The sequence below is a fragment of the Manacus candei genome, unplaced genomic scaffold (assembly GCF_025592945.1).
Source record: "Manacus candei isolate 608988 ecotype Guabito, Panama unplaced genomic scaffold, ASM2559294v1 h1tg000017l, whole genome shotgun sequence".
Taxonomy (NCBI): domain Eukaryota; kingdom Metazoa; phylum Chordata; class Aves; order Passeriformes; family Pipridae; genus Manacus; species Manacus candei.
Window position 1 is genome coordinate 27,789,475 of NW_026138065.1, and position 22,173 is coordinate 27,811,647.

The following is a 22,173-nucleotide window of genomic DNA, read 5'->3' on the forward strand; positions in this document are numbered from 1 at the left end:
GAAGTCAGCAGTGCCAAAAACTGAAATATAAATACATCCAGCATTTCTGGATTCCTCTTGGAGGTTTTGTTCCCCAAGATAGCTATTCTGTTACAAAAATACACAATGCAGATCCCTGGCTTTTAAAGGACTGTAGTTAAGATAACTTAAGTTATTCAGAAAAACAGTTAATTCCAGTGGAAGGGAAAGCAGAGGACTTTTCAAAACCTAAAAGGAGCCAGAGAACATGCAGAAGTCTAACCATGTATCAAAGATGTCATTTCAAGTGTCATGAAGTAACTGAGAAGTTTTGTATCTTAGGACAGCGCCGATCCAGTTTCTTCTGGATTTTAAACACTTCATGAATACAACTTGCCCTATTTGTACTGGCATCTATTACTGTCATCCCCCATCTGAAACAGAAGTCAGGGGCGTTCTGTTATTTGTCTACAGCCACGTCTCCATTAGCAAGCACTGTAGCCAAACAACAGTGGTACTACAAAGTGAAATAGTGCTGAGGATCAGACACCCACACCACCCACGTTGCAGGACAGGGAGGGTAGAAAAGACCGACTTTGGACTAGTCCTGTCCCGGTCTCTCTGACTGAATGTACACTGGCTACTAGAGTGCAGGAAGAGTATTCCAGGAACACATCTCTTAAATTAGTCTCATCCAAAAGGAATCCAGTTAGTGCTCCAAAACCTCTCCACAACACAAATCAAAGCACTGTAAGTAGGGATGTTCAGAATGCTGGCTTCAGATACGCAGCCATGAACTGACAAACTAACACACTAACACAGCCACATCTTGCGGGTCTGGGGGGACAAGTTTTAGGAGTAACACTGGAACAATCTGACTGCACTGCTCAAAACCATTCTCACTGCCAAGTCTGCAAAACCCAGGCAAGAAGTGCCAGAAGGGGCTCACTCAAGAACAAAACAGTTGGTATGGAGAACAGATAAATACCCAAAAAGAGGGACTTTTCAAAACAAAAAAATCCAAACCCAAACTACACACACACACACACAAAACACACCTTACCAAAACAACTACAAACCCCTAACCTAACAAGCAATCAAAAAACCCCACAACCCAGAAAATCCAACCAACCAAGCCAATGCAAATAGGTAGCATCTCAGAAAAAGCAAACAGCAGGCAATTCACTTCTGGGTCACCAGAGAAGCAAGAGGTCTGAGACCCCTTAACCAAGATCTCTACCAGACATGAATACAGTCTCAGTTTCTACCAGTTATCATGCTACTAGGAATTAGCACGCTCACAGTAGTGATAGGAAAAGCAAACAGCTCCACAAGTACCACAACTTGCAGCCAGGTGTATTATCTTATATTATAGATTATATTATATCTTACATTTATCTTATCTTTTTCTTTCCTAATCTGAAAGTCTTATTTGCTTCTCCATAAAGGTTCTCCTTTAGAGGAAAGGTTGGGAGATGAATAGAGAAAAAAACCTCTAGTCTTAGAATCTTTCTGTTGGATGCTCTCATTTCCTTCCTCAAGATGGAATTACGATGAAGAAAATGGGACAGATACTAATTTGGGCTTGCTCCCACTGCTGGTTTCTACTCTGGAGATGGGATATATATATATGTACAAATTTCATAAGAACCACCTGAAAATTTCAGCTGCAGTCATATAACTGAATATACTTTCTGAAAAATTCAATTTTTTTTCTCCCAATAAAATAAAAAGATAAGTCGTTCCAAGAACTAACAAGCAGACAATGGTACTTCAGTCTGAAGCAGCAGCTACTTCTTAGTTAGCAATACTTGTACAAAAAAATATATATTTACTAGGCTGATGAAGAAAGATGGGTATTTATAGTAGATATTTAATACATCAGAGTATTTTTGTAATTAATGTAGTAATTAACACAACTTTGCGATGACGATGCTCTCGGTTTACATACCTGCACCGATCATGGTGATTGGAGATTCTATATATATCCATTCATCAGTATATATTCCAGAGTGAACAAAGATAAGTCCATCAAAATGAGCTTCTTGAACTCCACCAAGAGCATCCTCAATAGTATCATAATACTAGAAGAAAAGGGACAATTTTAGAGAAATGTCCATTTCCATTTAAATACAGATATCTAAATACTTTTAAGAACTGCTTTAGATACATACCAGCATATTTTCTCTTCCTTTGTATCTTGCAGGATTACTGTAGAAGTGTTCAGCAAAACCTGGCTTTACATGTGCTCCTTTGTACTGAAATAAGGAAAAAAGTCTGTGATAAGTTTGCAGACAGGTGGGTCTGAATGCATGGACAAGAGATCTACTAATCCTCTCATTAACCAGCCATTTGCCAATATCAGTTTGTTCCAAGAAGTAAGGATCACATACTGAGCTCCCATACTAGGCACACGATTCAAAATGGCAACAATCAAAAATGGTCTGAGCCTAAGGGAGTGATCAACTAAACCTACTTACAGTAGGCCAACCTACTTACACAGCCAGGAGCCTTGAAACCGGCTGAGAGCTTCAAACACCTTATGCACTCCACAGCCACTGTTTTTACATCCATATCTTGATTCTCCAGCAGCTTGCCACAAAACAAACTGCATTTATATGGTGAGGAAAAGAGAACCCTATACCTTCGCTTGTGATGGAATAAACAAAGAAGCCAAGTCAAGCATTTGTCCTCAACAAGCTTCTGAATTTCATTAATCAAGGTCACGCAGCATTGTTTGATTCACTCACCCTGATATTTCTCTTACTTATGTTTTTCAAATATCATGCCCAGTCATTCTTACAATAGCTCTGGAATTTTGGATCAGAGGTTCAATCACATGCCCTAAAGATAACTTGTTGAGCTGCAGTCACTGTGGAAGATGCACACAAATCTGATAACCAGCACACACACTGGTTTAGTAACAGACAACAACAACAACGTATTTGCAGTTTATTGGAAAACCACAGACCATGACAATCTTTTCCACAGAATTTCAGTGATGCAAAACACAAAGAAAACCCAAGACAGAAGAGCTGGATGCTCAGGCACTTTACAATGTTGTGTCTCCCTAAAGTGTGCCTCAAAACAGGAAATAACTTCAGATTTCCCCCTACTGTGTAACACCAGAGGATCTCTCCCCACCTCCTCAGTCACATCGCCTTATTTAAAGTCTAAACTCAAGCGAATCCCTATTGTCAGCTCCATTTCACAAGTTGGGTTTTTTACTTTTATAAACATCTGTAAATTTGAACATAGACAAATACTACTCTTACCAGTTGCTGGAAGCTTTCTTTCCAGGGATTTGGATGTTCATATTCTTCTGGATTAATCTGATAAAATTTACCAGGTTCAGGATGCATCATGGGACGAGTGTACTCAAATACTTCCATATATAATCTTTTCCTGAGCAGAAGTGTCAAGCAAAAGAGAAAATTAATGCATTTCTGATTACTCTTTCATTTTCACGTAACACCAAAAGTTAAACCCCATTTTTTTTCTGGGATTTGCCAGTCTGACAGCGAATTTTACCAAGATCAGTACCCACCACTTAGACACTTCCAAAACCATTTTTCTGTTGTACTGACCTTTGTGTTTTTCTGAGAAAAATTTTGATGTGTTTCATGATTCAAGTGAAAAAGTTCTCAACGTGCAATTTCCATGAAGAAATTCAAGCGGTTAGTTACAGTGTTTGTGGAAACAGAGTCTAATTGCATATTAACTACAGCATTGCCTTACAAAAGTTAGTAGCACGAGAATAACAAACTTAAAACAAAGTGTGCCACCACCTCTTCCTCACCTTGCCAAAAAAAGACTGAAAAATGCATTCACAGAGAACAAATAATGCACTGTATTCCAAAAAGAGTTCATCAGTGAACAAATTACAGTGGTTTAAAAAGAAGAAAATGGCACACAGCAGTTGGATTCTTTTGATTAGTGCCAGAATGCAAATAATTGCAGTGTCTGAGCCTGTTGATATTAAGCCCAGACTTACAGGATGCCACTGAATCTCAGAAGCTGTAATTCATCTGACAAGACATCCCCAAAGCTGTCTTTAGGACAGAAAAAAAAAGGGGCATTTTTGTGATGTGATTTTATTCTTTTTCTTTTAGTCTTTATTTTTAAAAAAGCAGCCTAAGAAACATGTTATTTTTCCCTTATAAACAACTACAAATTTAGATCCTTTTTATTCAAACTCTCAATAACCCAGAGGAAGGGTGGATTCAAATGGGGGAAAACAGCCCCAACACCCAACCATTAAACAAAACAAACAAAAATCAAATCAAACCAAACAAACAAACAAAAAAAATTTAAAAGTAACACTATACAAAGCTTGCATCTAACATTAAGAAATATTTTATTTCTTTTGCATCACAATTCCCACTGCAGCCTGCAAAGGGTTAAAGAGGGAAGAAGAAATGGCTACTGAAGGGATTGATTTTTTTAAAACATTGTTTAACTAGTATCTATACTACTAGAGAATCAAGTTTTACTGTTTAATACATACAATCAGACATTCATAAGTAACGAATAATGCTTAACTGAACCAGACACATTAAAATACAATTGGTTTTAATTCAACTAATTGTAACCAACATTTCAATTTTTCTATTGTACTGGCATCTTGAGCAGCACATCTAGTATTTCTGAAGATAATGAGGAATAGCTTTTCACTTACCACAAAATTGGATCGTTAGCCAGCTCACTGAAGCGTTTACACACACAAGCTGCTCTACAGAGATCCTGCTCCAGCAGGTAGGAGAAGATCTTTAGAACCACTTCATCTGGCAACTTCTCCTGAAGATACTGTTCTGCAGGTGCTGCTATTAAACAGTAATCGATATAAGATTATTGACATATTTAACCACCTCAAATTCTGACTGAAGTAGATTACCAACTTGTCACTTGAAAGATTTCCATTTAAAATGCCAATTATCTCAAAGCAGCCTTCCTTTCTTTTTTTTTTAAGCATGTTTCTTCTAAATCTGAAGGCAAAAAATCCAGAATAAGTTACAGACTTCAAGTCCTCTTTCCAAACATTTTTTTCACCTTTTTCTATTGGAGGAATCATTCTGTATATGACTGCAGATGTTAAGTAGGCTACTGTGCATGTTCCAGATATACTGGCTTTTCACTGCTACTACCTTCATTGTGATTCCATTAACCCACATTATCCATAAGATAATAATAATAATAATAATGCAGTCCCAAAGCCAAAATCTCTGCAAAATGCTTTCAAATACGAAAGAATTTACTCAGAAATAGTCACTATCTGGAAAAATTACTAGTAAAACTTCCTTGGTCTCCCACAAAGAAGACATTAGGAAAAGAGGTCACCTGGGATGTGGGAAACCAATACCCTGCAGTAAATCCAAAGTCTCCTCTTCCACTTACTCCTCTTTATGCTTTTTTTTTTTTCAAATCAAAAATCTAAACCAGAAGAAGTGTTAGTCTTGCCAGCTGTATTGCTACAGGGAGGCTGGAGAAAGTGGCATTCCCATGTCATTGTGTGGAGATGTGAGTGCACTTTATTAAACCCCTGCTCTTGGGCACACGGGCACTCCACATACACCAGTTCCTTCGGGAAACCCCCACCTGTATTTGTGTTCTCACAAGACCCTTCTGTGGCAGGTATCCTCAGAGCAGGTGAGTTCTGCTTGCACAGGTCACTTGTTTGGTCAACACCTTTAAGATCCTTTCTATGACCCTAAAGGCAGAGCCATACAGAACAGCTGCCAAAGTTCAGAGGATTTGTATGCAAGGCGTTAAAAGCTCTCATCTGCTAAATTCATAGCACAATTACACCCATGTAATGCTCCTTGCATCATTTATTTTCTCCTAGAACATCTGAATCCAAGGAGCAACAGGATTGTGATTTTGGCTACTACAAGAAGATTACTGAAGTGAGTTTAAGAAAGGTAACTTACTAAATGGGAGGGAACAACATTCTGAAAAACAGTATCCCCGTGAGATTTCACCAGAAAAAAAAAAAGCAGCATCCCAGGACTTTCCTGGGAAAAGCTGCACAAATAAATACATTATTTCCAGCCATAGGAGAGAAAAAAGGAACTGCAAGGATCAGAACTGTGGCTTTATGAAGATGCTGAACTGTGGTCTGTAGACCACATCACCAGCACCTGTGTACTATGAGAGAACCAATTAGAGGTGTTTTTACAGGGTGTCATGCATACAGTCTCCAGTCAGACCAGGTAATAGAAATTCTAAAATATTACTGACTTTGCAGTGCCTTTCCCTGAACCTGTTCCTTGTTGCACCACTGTATGAATGTTCCCTTAGTGACTCCCAAATACTGATTTCCTCCAAGATGCCAGAAGGGCATTTATGCAGTTGACAGCTGCTCACAGCAGTATCACAGCTAACATTAAGTATAAGCTACAGGTACATGGCACTTCAATCCAACAAAAATCTATGCTGTACCAAAGTGGGAAGTGTCATCATTCCACATGCCCACAACTATTTGCTCCCATAGTATCCCCATCCTCCTACAAACTATTTTTTATAATCAGATCCTTGTTTTGGTTCATTGCAAGCTGCAGAAGTGCTACTATGGAACAAAAGGAAGGAGACAGGGATGAACATCCAGAAGTTGGCCAAAACAGTTCTGTTCAGCAATGGTATTATAATGTCAGATTACAAAATTATTTTTATTCAAAAAACAAAGCAAAAAAAGGCTTATGAGCCAGGCTAAAGCCAGTAAGTCAGTAAAACTTATGAAATGCAAGTAGTCTGGAAAGGTCTTATGCTCAAGAGACACTTGGGAAGCCCAAAGTCTGGAAATCAGAACAGCAGCCCATAAGGGGAATATGGGTGGGCATCACCAAAGAATGTCACATGCACAATCAATGCTGGTTTTTAAAAAGGTCTCTTTCCACTGGAGATATAAAGGTTCTTTCCTGTGTCAAACAGGCAGGAACAGTTAATTCTACAGTCCTAATTACCCTGGAAATGCATCATAGGGTAATTGGACATTGCTTCTGAATTCATCTTTTTGTGGTAGCTTTCCAGTTAGATGTAGAGATAGTCTTCTACTGTCTTATTGAAAGCTGAAATGTGATATTGCAAATGCAAGGCAGTAAATCCTCCCAAGTCTTCCATGACCTGTCTTCTCCTTTTAACACACAAATCCCTGAGGCATATAATTTGATCTTCTTCCCAAGACAATCAGTTACTTCAATAAGCAACCTGCAGATTTTTTTCTTCCTGTAAGTTTATATATGTTAGGACCTTGAATAATTCTTTATTGAAGAGGGAAGCTCACTAATGTAGTGCCTCCCACTGCTCCAAAGTTCATACTCGTGTTTTCCTCCCTAGGCCCTATCTCAAAATGAAAATTGAAATCCAGATGTGTTTCCTTACTGCAAGGGACAAGGACCAACTTTGAAAGCGTCAAAGCATTTCCTGAAATAAAAAAAAATACTTTTAAAGGCCTCAGTAAACCCCCTCAAGCCCTGCAATTTTTCAAGCAGTATTTACATGGAAACTTAGTCACTGTTTTCAAAATGAAGATGATGATTTTACAGGTGTTTGCTATCCTCACTCAGCTTTATCCAAAATCCTGTAGAAGTGAGCAATTTAACTTAAATTGTCCTTCTGCTCAATTAAGTAGGGGTTGATTTAAAACTTCTCCACTTAAATCACTGATACAGTGATTACTAGGTGAAATTCTCCAGTGTAACTTGAAAAAGCTGATTTGCTTCTTAATGTTACGACTCAAATTTCCTCTGCATCTAAGAGAGAACTACATGCTTTTGTTCTATAAATCCGCACTCCACATCTTGGGTATCTTTAAATAATGTCTCAAAGCAAGGATGCAATTGATGTGTTCTTCCTCTCAGTTTATAAAAATAAGCCAAAACCATTTAAAAGGCTTGTCTGGCCCCCAAATCAGAAAAATTAACGTGCTCTTATTAATGACAGTTTTATGCCTATTGACAAAGTGAAGGTTAAGTACAAAATGCATATTCATATTAAAAAACCCCCCCAGTTTTCCAAGTAAGTGTCAAAACCAGACAAGAATAAAAATAAAAACAAAGTGCAAGAGGTCATCGCCAATCTTTATCTTTGCTCTAACGTAAGTTGACAGTTGAACTATTTATGATTCAGTAAGTGCTAATGTACTGCACAACTGAAAATTAGAAACACATCTGGTTATGTCACTCTGTTTCCACAGGATATGCGTGAAGCTAATTCAGTTTCGGTTTTGATCATTTAGTAGATAGGAATTAGCAAAGTAATACCAAGACAAGGGGCAGGGAAAGCTGCCTGAAAGTGAATTGCCTTCTTTGTACAAAGACCAAGAATGCCACCCTAAGAATTCCAAATTGCAAATTATGTCTTGTATGGGTACCTTTTTTGTCCACTTTTGTGGAGAAGATGGAGACAAATAGCTTCTACTCTACAAGGAGGTATTTAGTAAAAAATCTTTTCTTGTTAAGAAGTAGAAATATGCCAGAAACATGGCATGTACTGTTCTTGGGAAAATATCTTATAAATCACTGGGAAAAGACAAAAATAAATTTAAAAAGTCAGTAAGTTCTGTAAACTATGAGTTACGCTTGTTCCTGATGTACAGTACAATCAATGAGTGATCCAGTAACCTGCAGTCTCAGTATGTACTGCAAAGCCGTAATTCAGGGAAAAGGGAAATTTAAAATAGCAACACTCCCAGCAGAACTAAAGCTGAAATCAGTATTAAAATAAGGAGTAGTCTTCTGTTTTCCAACTACTGCCTCCACTCCAGTTGGAAACTCCAATTGACTGGCATTTCTCTTTCGACTCCACCAAATTTTCCTCAACTCAGAGTTCACACAAAAAGGAATGGTTTTCCACCAAGACATTTTCCTGTGTTTCCAGTCCCATGCCTTCATTTCATCTACAGTTCTACAATAAATCAACTGTACACAAGAATACACAATCTCCACTGATGAGGAAGTCTCATGCTTACAACTCAATTCCAACAGCTATCATTACCTATGCCAACAAAAAACAGGGTGGGAGGGGTTTGTGTGTTAAAATAAATCTCACCACAATCAACACTTGTAGAAATTTAGAGGAATCTCTCAGAAATTCAAGAAAGAAAATAACAAAACCCCATCACCTGTACTGGGAAAGAGATTAATTGCAAATCGGTTGTGGAGGACACTCCCTTGTTAGATTGTGACTGGTTTGAATACAATCTTAAAAGTAAAATTGTAACAATTGTACAATTGTAACAACTACTCTGTTAATTCCATGCTAGAGAAGCCTCAACAATCCCCGTACTCTCCCCACACGAGCTCAAGAATTTAACAAAAGGAATGCACAGCGAAAGTGTGGAGAATTCCTTTGGAAATCAGTGTCATTTGTGCTCTAAGCTGTACCACAGGACTCAAGTAAAGCTACACACCTTCACTAAAGCAAAGAGGAGAGTAAAAGCACAATGATAAATACAGCAAGAAAGTGAATGACATGGAAAAAAGTCTAAGAACTGGCAAGAGAAACTGAGGCCGTGTCAAGATGACTTTGCACAGGGCTTCGGATAGCAAATCAGGAAATGAATCAAAGCAAAATGACACAGGCTGATGTCCAATTGGTTCTGGCTATTTCAAGGATATAAATCTGAGATTAAATGGTTCTTAAACAGCTGCTGAAATCAGGAGTTAATCAAAGAGAGGGAGAATGAAACACGAGTGGGAAAGAGACAGAGTTTGAAAGATAAAATCTACACTGTGGAGAAGGTGAGGAGCCAGAAAGAGCAGACCTCAACAGAAGCAATGAAAACAGACCAAAGCCTTGAGCCAACTGCTCAGTTTTAGTTTACAATATTAAGGGAGACATGGATTAAAAAAAAAAAAAAACCAAAACAAAAAAAACAACCAAACCAAAAACCAAGAAAAGCAACAGAAACCACATCAGTGGCGAGCATTGGTGTTGATTTTCCAGGGAGAAGTGGCAGCAGATCTCCTGGAACCAAAGAGTGTGTCAGGAAACAAAAAGGTATAGAAGCAGAGAGACTGAAAACTACACAGAGAAAAAGTACAAGTAGGGTATGTGTGCCTGTGTATATCTATGATGTGGGTACACACAAAATACACACACAATATAATTATATACACACGTATTGCACATGTGTGCCTATTATACCATGTACATATACTGTAGCTGTGTGCAAAAGTATATGCACATCTATATATATAGGCACATGCATATTTTTATTTAAAAACACACAAACTCTCTCCACAATTAAGTGCTATAATAACATACCAGAACTACGTCTAAACAACACCATCAATAGGAGAAATGGTAAGTAAGGCACCATTACAGCCTTACTGCTCCAACAGTAACTTAGATACAACTACACAGCATTGTGAGGAGAATAAAAAACAACCAAAACCTGCCTGCAGTGAAGCAGACAGACTAAAGAATCAGATTCTAAAAATTCTGATTAAAATCATCATTCCAAATTTGAAGTTCAGAACAAGCCAGTTTTGGGGATTTTCCACTACTGTTTCTTAGCTGGAGAGCACATAGGAAAGGTTAAGTTTGGGGGTGATGTGTGGGGTTGCATGTGAAGCTAAACTGTCCTTCTCTCTCACCCCATTTTTAGTACAAAGTTATTACCTGATAAATCCTGGGATTTTCCAGATACTCTAGCACGTTTTGCTCGGTGGCCAAAGTTTTCAGTAGCTGAAGTGGAGGCACCCTTTAGTGAAATAAATAAGAATTAGTTCAGTCACTAGGTAACTTGTGAAAAATACTACATTAGTATCATATTCTTGAATCAGTAAGATTTCCTTTACAATTAAAACCAAAGAAGTTACCTCCATACTGCTCTTTGTAGGGCAAGCTGTTCTTTTAGGTAGAAGAGTTTTTCTGCGAAGTTGGTATGGACTATTTTGTGCACCAGGACCTGATTCTTCTGCAACCATATCTGCAGGTACATCATCATCTGTAAACAAAAAAAGAAATTTGATCATTGGAATTTTAATTTTGTTTTATACCAGGAAAATGCTTCAGAAATTTTCTGGTAAGTCAGGAGGGTGGGGAGGAAGTGCAAGAGAACAGAAAAGCTCTAGTAAAAAAAAAAAAAAACAAACCAAAAAAACCCAGAATATACACAGCATACATAAAGCTACATGAGACACCTAGGCTTTTGGTTTCTCTGCAAGCATTTAATTCACTACACTAATTCCATCACCTCATTACCTCAAATTTTTCACCTAACACAATCAGCAGAACAAGGAACACGGGATTTCAATTATTAACTAGATGTTATCAAGAAATCCTTTAGTAAACATAACATTTAGAACAAAACTCAAGGCAGAATTTTCCTCTAACATTTCAGGAATAGCCCAGGACAGCATACAGAACCTTCTGTAAAATAGAGGTAGCTTTAAATACATCCTCTTCACCTAAATTATACGTTAGAAAACTAAGAGCATATTTTCTCCCTGCCCCCTAAAAAAAGAAGTGCAGAAAGTGTGATGAGAATAATTTTAAAGTTTTTGATTCACTACTTTCAGTTTTCCCTATTCATATATTTATGGAACATACTTGAAATAAGCAAGGAATAATTACTTATCACTGCATGTCCTATAACCAGCATTACATTATAAAGTTACAAGAATTTTAAAAAGGCCAGGAAAAAAACCCAAACAAAAAAACCAAGAAAATAAATTTAAGCCAACTCCACTGAAGTAAAAGGCATACTTTTTGCAGGTGCTTAACTGTGAGAAAAAAATTTTGGATTTCCTTTTCATTTTAATTGGTCTTTTGTTCTTAAACTGGGCAAAATGTGATGTGGAAGTGATAGCTAGAAAAGCAGTGCTGCACAGCCAGCAGTTTTCCTAAATATATTAGGTTGAGAAGAGATTGATGTAAAAAAAAAAAAAAAAGCCCCAAAAAAGCCCCAGTAACCCACCATAAAACTCCCCTACCCTTCCAATATTAAAGTAATTTGTTTAAAACACAAAGAAACAACTCTAAAGAGACTCTCTTACATTTCAAAATCTTAATATCATCATTTTCCTAAGGGGTTTTTGGTTTAACAATAATTACAAAACTGGATTACACATACCATCAAAACAATAAAACTCTGAGAGAAAAACCCCCCACACTAATTCAGCGTCCTCCTGCTCTCTTATGGTGCCATTTTTTTCTGTTCCTTGGCTGGTATTTATAAATTGCAACCTTGCCATGTACCGTAACAGATCACAACACTGCCAGGACATCTAATTGAGGACAGAATCTGGTACAAAGATGAAGTTCACTGATGGTACATGTGCAACTTCACACAGGCAGCTCAAAGCAATCTAGGAGAGCTTCAGCAGCTCATCAATCCACCTGGAAACCAACCTGCAAGTACCACCTCCGTGATTAGCTTTTGGCCAGCCCAGCACAGCCACGAGGGGACAAGACCACATGACTGGCAAGAACCACCACCCCCTTTTGCAGCACAGGTTTTAGGGACAGAAGTGAATGGTGGAACTTCTACCAAGACCCACCACCTTTTAAAACAGAGACACATCTGTAACTTCACCTACAAGATGGCTCAGTCTTCCTGTCTGCTGCTTACAGAGCACACCTCACTGTCAGCTGAACACTTCTCTACCTCAGAAGCCTAAGTAATCATGAATTATGTAAAAAAACCTAAAGAACACTGACACATGACCAGCAGTGTTTTCTTGTGGAGTGTCTGGCCCAGTGTTGGCATTGTGTGCCTGTGGGAGATTGCTGACCTAAGAGCAGACCCACTGCATGCTCATGATTCAGTCGCCTGGTTTTACCTGTTTCTTTTCATCCCTGATCAAAAACACCCCACCAATTTCACAAGATATCAACAGGCAGAAGATAGAAGCCTCCCCTGGCACACCAGAGCTGAAAAAGAAGCAGAGGGTGTAAAGCAGGCCCTGCCAGGAAAAATTCAGGCACCACCACCAGTCCGAAGGCTCTCTCATAGCAAAACACCAAACATACTCAAACATCGCCACACAGATCTACTCTGCACTGCTTGTTTCTATTTTAAATTTGATACAGTAATTATGATTTCTGTTGCTAATATCTTCCAGAAGCTAACCAGGGACTTTGAGTGCTGTGTCTTAAAGCCTCCACTGCTCCCCTACTTTGCATTAAAGACACAAGATGACTGTCAGCAGAGCTGGTTTTTCCCCCCTATTCTGGATGGTCGGTACAATAGTTCAAAATTGCCACATGAGACACAGCAAAAGCATCATAAGCAAAGACAACAGGAAAAAGAGAAAAATAAAAATCAAAGCACAGAATTTTGATCCCTCAATAGGTGATGAAAAGGGCACAGATAAACCCCAATCAGGTCTTCAGAAGTAAACCCATGGAGGCCACAAAGGACAAAACATATTAGTGCTGGAAAGAGAAGGCAGAAGCCTGAGGGGGAAAATGGCAGTAAAGGTCAGTTTGGCTGAAACACTGAAGGACTGGGTAAGCAGAAGAGAAATGTATTCATTTTCTTGCAGTGGTTTTAGGAAGATGGCAGGAGTCCTGCTCAAAGATCACTTTTCTAGCACAGACGACATTAAGGGATATGCACACGTTCACTCACGCTCACCGCGGGTATTAGAAGAATTAAAATCTTCCTTTTTCCATTTGAACAGCAAGCAAGACGAGGGAAGGGGAGCAAGGGAAAGCAAGAATCAACACAGCATGGGAGGCAGAAGGGTGCCCAGCACACATGAGCCAAGGTGCCCTTCACTGCTGAGCGGTGCCAGCCTGGGGGCACCGGTCCATGTGGCCGTGCACCTGGAACGTAGGGTGACACAGGCTCCTGTATTGTGAGAGCAGCTCACAGGGAGAAGGTGCTTCAGGAGCCAAGATCCTCTGGCCTGGCCCTGCCCCCAACCTACTGACAGGTTGACACGTCACCTGCACAAGTGACGTGCTTATGGAAGGATAACCACAGTCAGGTGAGCTGGATGACATCCTTCTCACCAGCAGTTTTTGCCACACATCTGAGAGGCTTCTGCACAGATGATTTCTGACACTTCAGGAACAACAACTGATCGTGTTTTTCCAAGTGCAGCCTGTGTACTGCCAAGTGGAACGCTACCAAGAAACCTGAAGGTCTTGAGTGATCCTTTACAGCAGTAGCCTCAGTGCTTGTTTTTAGCCTTCCAAACGCTCCCTGCAAGCTCTGAACAGACTAAACCAGCTACAGGGGGAGCCTTCAGAGAAATGTTGCTCACAAAGTAGTATTTCCCCAACACTGCACATTATCCTTCCCTGAGCAAGCAATGTAACAACTCTTAAAAAATACTGAGAACTCCAAGAGCTCTATTTTGAAAATCCTTCCCTAAAAACCACTTAAACGTATGCTGTTTCAGAGCAGAAAAACCTATTTTAAAATACAGAACTTCAGTGCCTCCAAAATATTTTGAAAAACCTTATTTTGAAGTGTGTCAGCTAAACATACATAGAAAGCATTATAATCACATTTGTCAATGACAGAAGCATAGAAGTCAATAAACAAATTTGGAAGAATGTGTGTGTAATATTAATATCCTCATACAAATAAATACCTGCTGAAATGACTGCCAGATGCTGTCACAGTCTTAACCAAGCCATATACATCTGCAGTTTTTAAGAAATTAAATTGAATCTGCTCTCAAATAAATATTTACCTGAATATTTTACACCAATTGTATTGTATAGTAAGATAAAATAATTTCAAACAAAATCATGTTAATTGAACTTTGTGACACTGACAGGTCAAAACCTAAATTTAAATTAAGAATTATCTCAGTTCATAGTGCAAAATGACTCTTGAAACCTGAACCATATACAAGCTTTAAGACTCACAAAAGACCAGTAAGGGCAAATACTGCCATGAGGGAAAGAAAAGAAATCTGCCATTCTGGCAACTGCTATAATCAGTCAAGACTGCTTTGCCTTTCCACAAATGCTATGGAAGTGAGTACATTAAAATAAAGAAAAAAATTAAAATGACACAATCGACTTCTTCTGTTTCATGAAGACATTTTAAGTTACAGAAAAGTGACAAAGGGTTGTCAAAATAGTTTATTTACTGGGAAAAAAAAAACCAAACAAAAACCAAAACCACCTACAGATTACTTCTAGTGAAAGTTCATCACGTCAGCAACACCTTTTCCAAAACATGTGCATATGATGTAGTTTCATTTCTACCTTATATGTGTTCCATTAATATTTCCAAAAATCATCTTACATATAAATGACAAGTAGAGTGAAGATAGTAAGGTTGATAAAGCTTCTTTTTTTTTTTAAAGGTATTAACCCCCCCCAAATTGACTCATTGACTCACCAGTTGAAAAGGAAACAAGGGGGGCTCAAGGGAGGCAGCTCATATACTAACCTGTAGGATTTAAATCACTTCAGTTTTAACATTGCAGCCTCCCATCTTTGTGCTAATTTTCCACATCTTCTCCAAATGGGGCAGGAGGAACAAAACAAACCAAACAAAAAGATTTGTAGTCAAGAGAAGCAAAAGACTGGGGGTGGCAGATATTTCCAGACAGACACAGCATTGAAATTGTTCCTGCAGACTGGGGGAAGAAAGTAGTGGGAAACATAACCAACCAGTTTTAAAATAGAAAAATCCAAATCAAACTGGGAGTAGATCCTAGAAAAACAGCTCTGAAAAATAAAGTTAATCCATATTGAACCTATTTGAATGAAGCCATAACTCATCTTGCCTATCAAACAAATTTCAACAGTAACAAGAGTTCATTACACAGTGTCTTTAAGTAGAACTAGTACAACTTCAGAATGAAATAATAAACTATTAAGATAAAAAAACCCCAATACTGTCAGTCTTCTTAATTAGAAGAAAATCTGAGTAAAGCAACTAAAATGTGAACTGATACAGTTCACTTGCTTTGGGTAGAGCGAATCTTGCCATAAATTTGGCAAAACATGGATAAGGCATAGTGCCAACCTGGGAGATGACAGTTCCAAATACCTCATTGCTGGATTAGTTCAAAATTGCAACAGAGAAGAACAAGTTTAAGGGAGTAAAGAAGGAAGGTACACCCAACAGAACCAGCAATAATGGCCAAAAAACTTACAGAACACAAATACAAGGCAGGAGTTCTGTATTTGCACATACAGTAACTGCAAAAACATTAACATCTCTGTAACAAACTGTCCACACAAAAAATAAGCAGAACACACCCACCCACCATTTTTCTTTAAGGAGCAAAGTCTCTGGGAGTGAGCTGTTAAATAAATGTATGTAGCAGTGGTGTGACTGACACTCATCCTGTGTCCTTGCAAACACTCCCAACAAGTGGCTGACACTCAAAAGCAGACACAGTACCAAAACATGAAAGATACTGAGTAAAGAAATTGTACGTTCTACTCTGCATCTCAGAGCAAAGGTTTCTCACACTAGTAGAGGCTTTCCCATGGATTCCAGACAGCATTTGAGGGTTAGTTTAAATTATGGATGGCTTAAGGTTGCTTTTGAAAACCACTAGCTAGGAATACCACTCCCATGAAGGGAAGAAGAAGAAAAAAAAAAATACAAGAGTGAGAAAAATGACGTGTAAACGTCATTGAGCCCAGATTCAATGTGTCCTCAGGGCAGGAGCATTTTGGTGGTCCTTCACTGTCAAGTTCCACTTCTCCAAAGTGAATTTCTAAACAAACCAAAACCAAATAAAAAGCCCCCAAAAAAACAAGAGGCATGTATAGAGCTATTCCCTTCATTTTATGTTTCATTTTAAAAATACAATATTAAAATAAGAAATAGCTGCAAATTCATTTACTACTAACACCAAAGAGTTTAATAAATACTGTAATATATTTACATTATCATTAAGGAAAGAAACCCTGCAGTATTTTCCCAAGCAAGATCCAAAGCAGCTCAAGTCACAGAAAGGTAAAATCTAAGAGGTGGTACTTTTGTAAGGTTCTAATGGCAGTGTTTGACGAGAAGGATTAACCTCTGACAGGAGTCAAAGCTGTTTGGAACTGGAAGAGACCCTGCAAGAAAAAGATTCAGAGACAGATCTCCACTCAGAGCAGCTCTCAGCTGGGAAAGGGGACAGACCTAACATTAAAAATGTATGCTTTCTTAAAGACTACAGAAAGATCAGACTTGCCGAACACCATATGGGATGAAGAGGTTTTGCCTTCTGGGAAGCAACAACTAGACACAATAACCATTACTGACTACTAGAATATTTTAAATACACATACAATTTCTTACTGATAATAAACCAGAGATACATAACACTACACAAGCCTACTGTAACTTGTACCAGTTTATTTAATAAACAAAAAGTATTTGGAATACCTTGAATTTTTCCTGTATAGAAATTCTTTCTTAAATTGAAAGAGGAAAAAAGTTATGCTTAAGCTAAAAGTCTCAGTACTTGTACAGAGCACAATAAAAAACCACATAACACACCACCCTCAGCCCAAGAACCAAACAGCACCTTTCTGGAATTTACATTTCAAGTTTTTAAACATTGATACCCAAATGAGACATTGGAAATAGGTCGTGCAGTCATCATGGCCTAAAAAAGAGTAAGAATAGATCAGACACTCAAACTCTACCTGTATTTGTTCAAAAGCTTGTGTTAGTTTTACAGCACATGTAAATTATTTTCTACAGGGAGAAAAGCAACTACTTCTAGCTACACTGAGAGTTTCTTAAGGCTTAGATTATTTCTTGTGTTAAATAAAAGTTAATTTCCCTGAGAGGCTAAGAATCTGATCTTTTCTCCTCAGCACACTTTGAAGCCCACCACAGCAATGCTCACGTAGGTCTCTCAAATCACATGGGAGAGAAAACACTCCCTCAAAGGTCTGTCAGGTCAAGTGGCACCCTCGAAATGCTGCACATGCTAAAACACAGCTTACACAGCAAGGCACAAACTTCAGTTCTTAGAGCTGGCACAAACCAGACAAAGTGAAAGGAGACAACTGGGAAAGAAACTGGCTGCAAGCCCAAAACTTGTCCCCACCTGTTTTTCTTAAAAAATTATCAACAGTCACAAACAGCTATTCACATCTTTAAACCTCATTCAGTACAGAGTTCATGGTCCAAAACCATGTAGCACAAAAACCATGTGTGAACACTAGTTAAAAACCCCTCCAGGTACTCCAGAGTATTTTCCTTTTCACAAGTCAGGAGTAAAAAGTGGTAACTAGGATTTGATGAAAAATTCTGGTTTCTTTCCACAACCACACCTCCAAAAGAGATATTTAACATCAGGTAAAAGACTGAATTTCTAAAGAAGTACATTAACATGCACATTTTTATTAGACATACAGAATAACTGTGCAACTACCTGCATACTTGAGCTGCTTGTTAGATAACTCATTTTAGAGAGGGAAGAAAAAGATCTTTTTCTTAGAATAAGCAGCTCTAACCATCAGCACTAGCATGTAGAACTGATGAACCAGAATAAGGAGACAGATTTTTTTTTAATTATATTGTTTTCCCAAACTGCTGATAACTGTATTACAGTATCATATATAACATTTAGCAAAGCAATAAACAAATCTCCAGGTGGCTGCCTTGCAAGTATTTTATTAAAAGAACTGCCCTTCCTGCTTAATAGGCAGCTTGACTTCTGCTCTGACAAGCTTTCATTGAGAAGGGACAAGGATCCCTTTTTGGGTGCATTCCTCATTTATAAAGCAACACTTTCAAAGCTGTGGCCTTGCTGCAGGGTTGCTTGATGTTACAGTGAAAAAGCTGACCAAGTAGATTTTAAGGTTCAGAAATATACATTGTTTAAGAGCCTTTCCTATGTAGTGCTTAAGAGCCTTTCCTCATTATATTTCTGAGTGATACTAAATAAAATAGACTTTATTACTACAAGTTGGGTTTTTTTCTGTCTGACTACTGACTCAAGATTCCAACCAGGACCAATTAAAATTTCTACCTGGTCATACTGCTTCATTTGTTAGAGTAGTCAAATTAGCAGCCTCAAAGGTCACCTCCCTTTTTGGCTGAAATACAGCAACTTTGGTCTCATTAGAAAAGCACAGCCAGAGAGAACAATAAAAACACACTGAAAGAGGTTCAAGTATCCCCACTTTATCCTGACCAGAAAGATGTTTCTGATCAACTCACCTTCAAATTCAGGCAGTACTTCAAGGTGCCTGAACACAGAGGGGAGAATGCAACCCTGTGACCACACCCTTGGTGCCTACAAAAATGCCACCTTACCAGGAGACTGTCTCTCAGACAGGAGGAAATTACAGATTCTCCAATAGCAACACAAAGTGACCAGAACAGACATACAGAGGAATTGTGGAACCAGTCACTGTTACTTTAAAAAATGCAAAACCAACCATGAGCAAAACAAACTAACAAAAAAAACCCAAGCCACCACCACAACCAAAAAAAAAAATTTTTAAAGAAACAGAGAACTCAGTTTCACAAACAATGATGTCAGTAAAATGGCTGGACATTGACAGGATGAAAACCAGCCTCTGAACCTCATGAGAAGAATATTCTAATTAGCATATGTAAACTAAATATGATATATTTTGTGAGGACAGATTATTTCTAATAAGAAGAGAGTAGCTGAATTATGAAGCAGAGAGCTTGCCTTCTTTAATTAGACTGAAGTCTGAATATTCTTGACACCAATATCTCAAGAAAAATAATTAGAAGTTTGTAATTTCGTGTTTTTATTAACTTCCGGCGGCAATTATTTCCAGCCTCATCTCATCCTGCATTATGAGTAACTGCCTTTAGCACTGCTGGAACTGAAGAATGAGCATGACACTCAACTCCAGTTGAGTTTCTGATATCTTTGAAAAAACTGGGTGCAAACCCACAGTGTAGGAATGAGTAAATTCATTAGAATACTGAGATTTCATTAATGAATCTACAATTTACACTTCAAATTTTCTATGGTCCATAACTGATCTATTTGCTGAGATTTTCTGTGATGCACAGGAAGTCAAGAGAAAAATGGTTCCCATTGAAAGGATAGGAAAGTTTATGTGTAATAAAACTATCTACAAGTCTCAATATGAATTAACACTACTGCAACTTTTCAAGCACAACCTCCGTAAAACACCATCTCAGGGCACAGTCATTTCACCAAATTTTCAGGAAATGAAAGCCTCTAACAGATTTCTCTGCCATAAGCCACATCTGCAGAACACTGTTGTAACAAAGGCAGGAAAAAAAAAATCTATCTCCTGCTACTAAGAGCAGTGCAGATTTGGAGATACTTGCCATGCAAAGCCATCTGCCTTATGTGGACTTTCCATCAAAAGTGACTGACATCTATCACTACATTGGCCCAGCTGAAACCTTGTTATGTCAAAGAGCAGTTTTGATGAACCTTTGGAAATTCCTAGTTTAGGATTTCAGAATTTTAAAAGTGTTTATGAAATGCCTATCATGACAAGGAGAGGCAGGCACAGATCTGTCTTGCAGTGGCAAAAGAGCTGAAGAAAAAAAAAAAAGGCAACCAAGATGAAAGGCCAGACAGTTCTTTTTGCATGCTGGGGATGAAGGGGGTACAGTCAGTGTTAACTCACCCAACGAAGAAGAGAGAGGATGAAAAAGTACATTAATAGTACTTTATAGCTTACTGGGTTTGGCTCTCATTCTTCCCTTTCTGTATCCTACTATTATGTTAAATCATAGGAAGGAAAAAAAATTTAAAAAAAAAGGTCAAGACCCAGGAGCCATCAACTTCAGCACTTCGTATGTTTAAACGTAACCAAAAAACAAAGGGTCACCAAGGAAATCCTACTTCGATTTCTGACTTTGTACAGATCCCAAATAACATTTTATCACAGCCTTCAGAAACAATATAAGCCAACAGACCGTGACGCGCAGTTTTCTGGAGAAATCCATACGTGGATTGGCAAATACAGACTGTACCAAGCAAAGATTCCAAGTCAACCATTAGTCTATGAAGAAGCAGAGAAACACCAAACAATCCAGAGGAAAAAATATGGACCATGAAACTTTTGAAAGATAAGTGGGAAGAAAGCACACCTTGTGCTAATACTCCTCACAATTTGGGATATCCAAGAGCGTGTCTCTAGAAAAAGATAACTGTGTAAACTGCAAAAGGTAAAATATTAATTCTGCTACCTCTTTTGGCTATTTTCCCTTACTACTACAATGATATTAAACATGCATTCTACTTTCTCCTCCTGCCCAAGTACTACAATCAACACTTACACAGTATTTCAAGTGTTACAGCTGAAATGAAAAACAAACAAAACCCAAAGAAAATCCAACACATACACCCCCCAAAGAAACTATGAAATACCACTATAAGAACAACTAGCAGCAGTATACTGAAAACCTAAATACATTAGACTGGAGAGGAAAAAAAATAAAACCCCCTCATTACTTCCCCTCAAATTATTGTTCTTTTACTCACTAAATAGACAGACCCCCTTTTACAATATATAGTTATTTCTCACATGACTTTCAGCAAGGCTGTTTAATGATAATTATGCCAGAAACATGCAAGCATTTATTACCCTTGAATTAGTCACAAGTATGTTGTATCTAATATACTTTGTAGTCAGGCTGAATTTTGCAAGCCTACCTGTGGCAAGGTTTGCACACGCCGAGTCAGACTTATCTGAATCCCTACTTACTCTGAAAACTTTTCTCAAGGACTGTTCCTATTATTCTATCCCTTGAATGATCAACTCCAAAGTGCCTGTCAGGAGCAGGAAAGCATAGTTCTGTTTAGCTTCAGGGAAATAACTGAGAAAACAACAGGTGGAACCACAGTAAACGCAAGTACCATCGGGGTGCAGGAGGAAAATGTTTTGTTACTCATTACTTATTTGCCAGCATATATGTTATTAAACGAGTTGAGAAATCTGTCATCAAACTATAAAACACCACTGCAGTAGGTAACTTCTGATTCAAAACCTAATTTGCTAAGAGCTACAGTAAAAAATAAAAAACTGCTGTCAACACCAAATACTGTAGGACTAAGGGCCAACAGCCTACTTAAGCCCAGGCTACTTTGAGAAAGGAAGGAAAGTAAATCCTACACAGAGAACAACTATGCATATTCAAACCTTCTACTCTGGGAGATAAAGATTAAAGAGCTTTTCTACCAAGTTTTATAATATTAATACATGATACAAATACAAATTGCAAGAACAGGATCATCTGTTTTCCACTGCCAACATGTGTTGCACAACAAACATCAGGAAGGCTGGAAAGGTTCTGTATTATATGTTCAAGGAAAT

General features: G+C 38.2%; 1 protein-coding gene across 2 annotated transcripts in view; it reads right to left on the reverse strand.

Moving 5' to 3' along the window:
- Nucleotides 1-22,173, reverse strand: part of FBXO11 (F-box protein 11) — a 72,183-nt gene that overhangs the window by 25,772 nt on the left and 24,238 nt on the right. The window contains exons 2-7 of one of the 2 annotated variants that reach the window (XM_051783688.1): nt 10,779-10,906; nt 10,579-10,660; nt 4,637-4,778; nt 3,234-3,363; nt 2,133-2,216; nt 1,910-2,042 (exon numbers count right to left, since the gene is read on the reverse strand). In XM_051783688.1, coding sequence (XP_051639648.1) covers nt 1,910-2,042; nt 2,133-2,216; nt 3,234-3,363; nt 4,637-4,778; nt 10,579-10,660; nt 10,779-10,906 — 699 coding nt within the window. Of the gene's footprint in view, nt 1-1,909; nt 2,043-2,132; nt 2,217-3,233; nt 3,364-4,636; nt 4,782-10,578; nt 10,661-10,778; nt 10,907-22,173 lie in introns of both variants that reach the window. The other variant, XM_051783687.1, reaches the window with a different exon arrangement.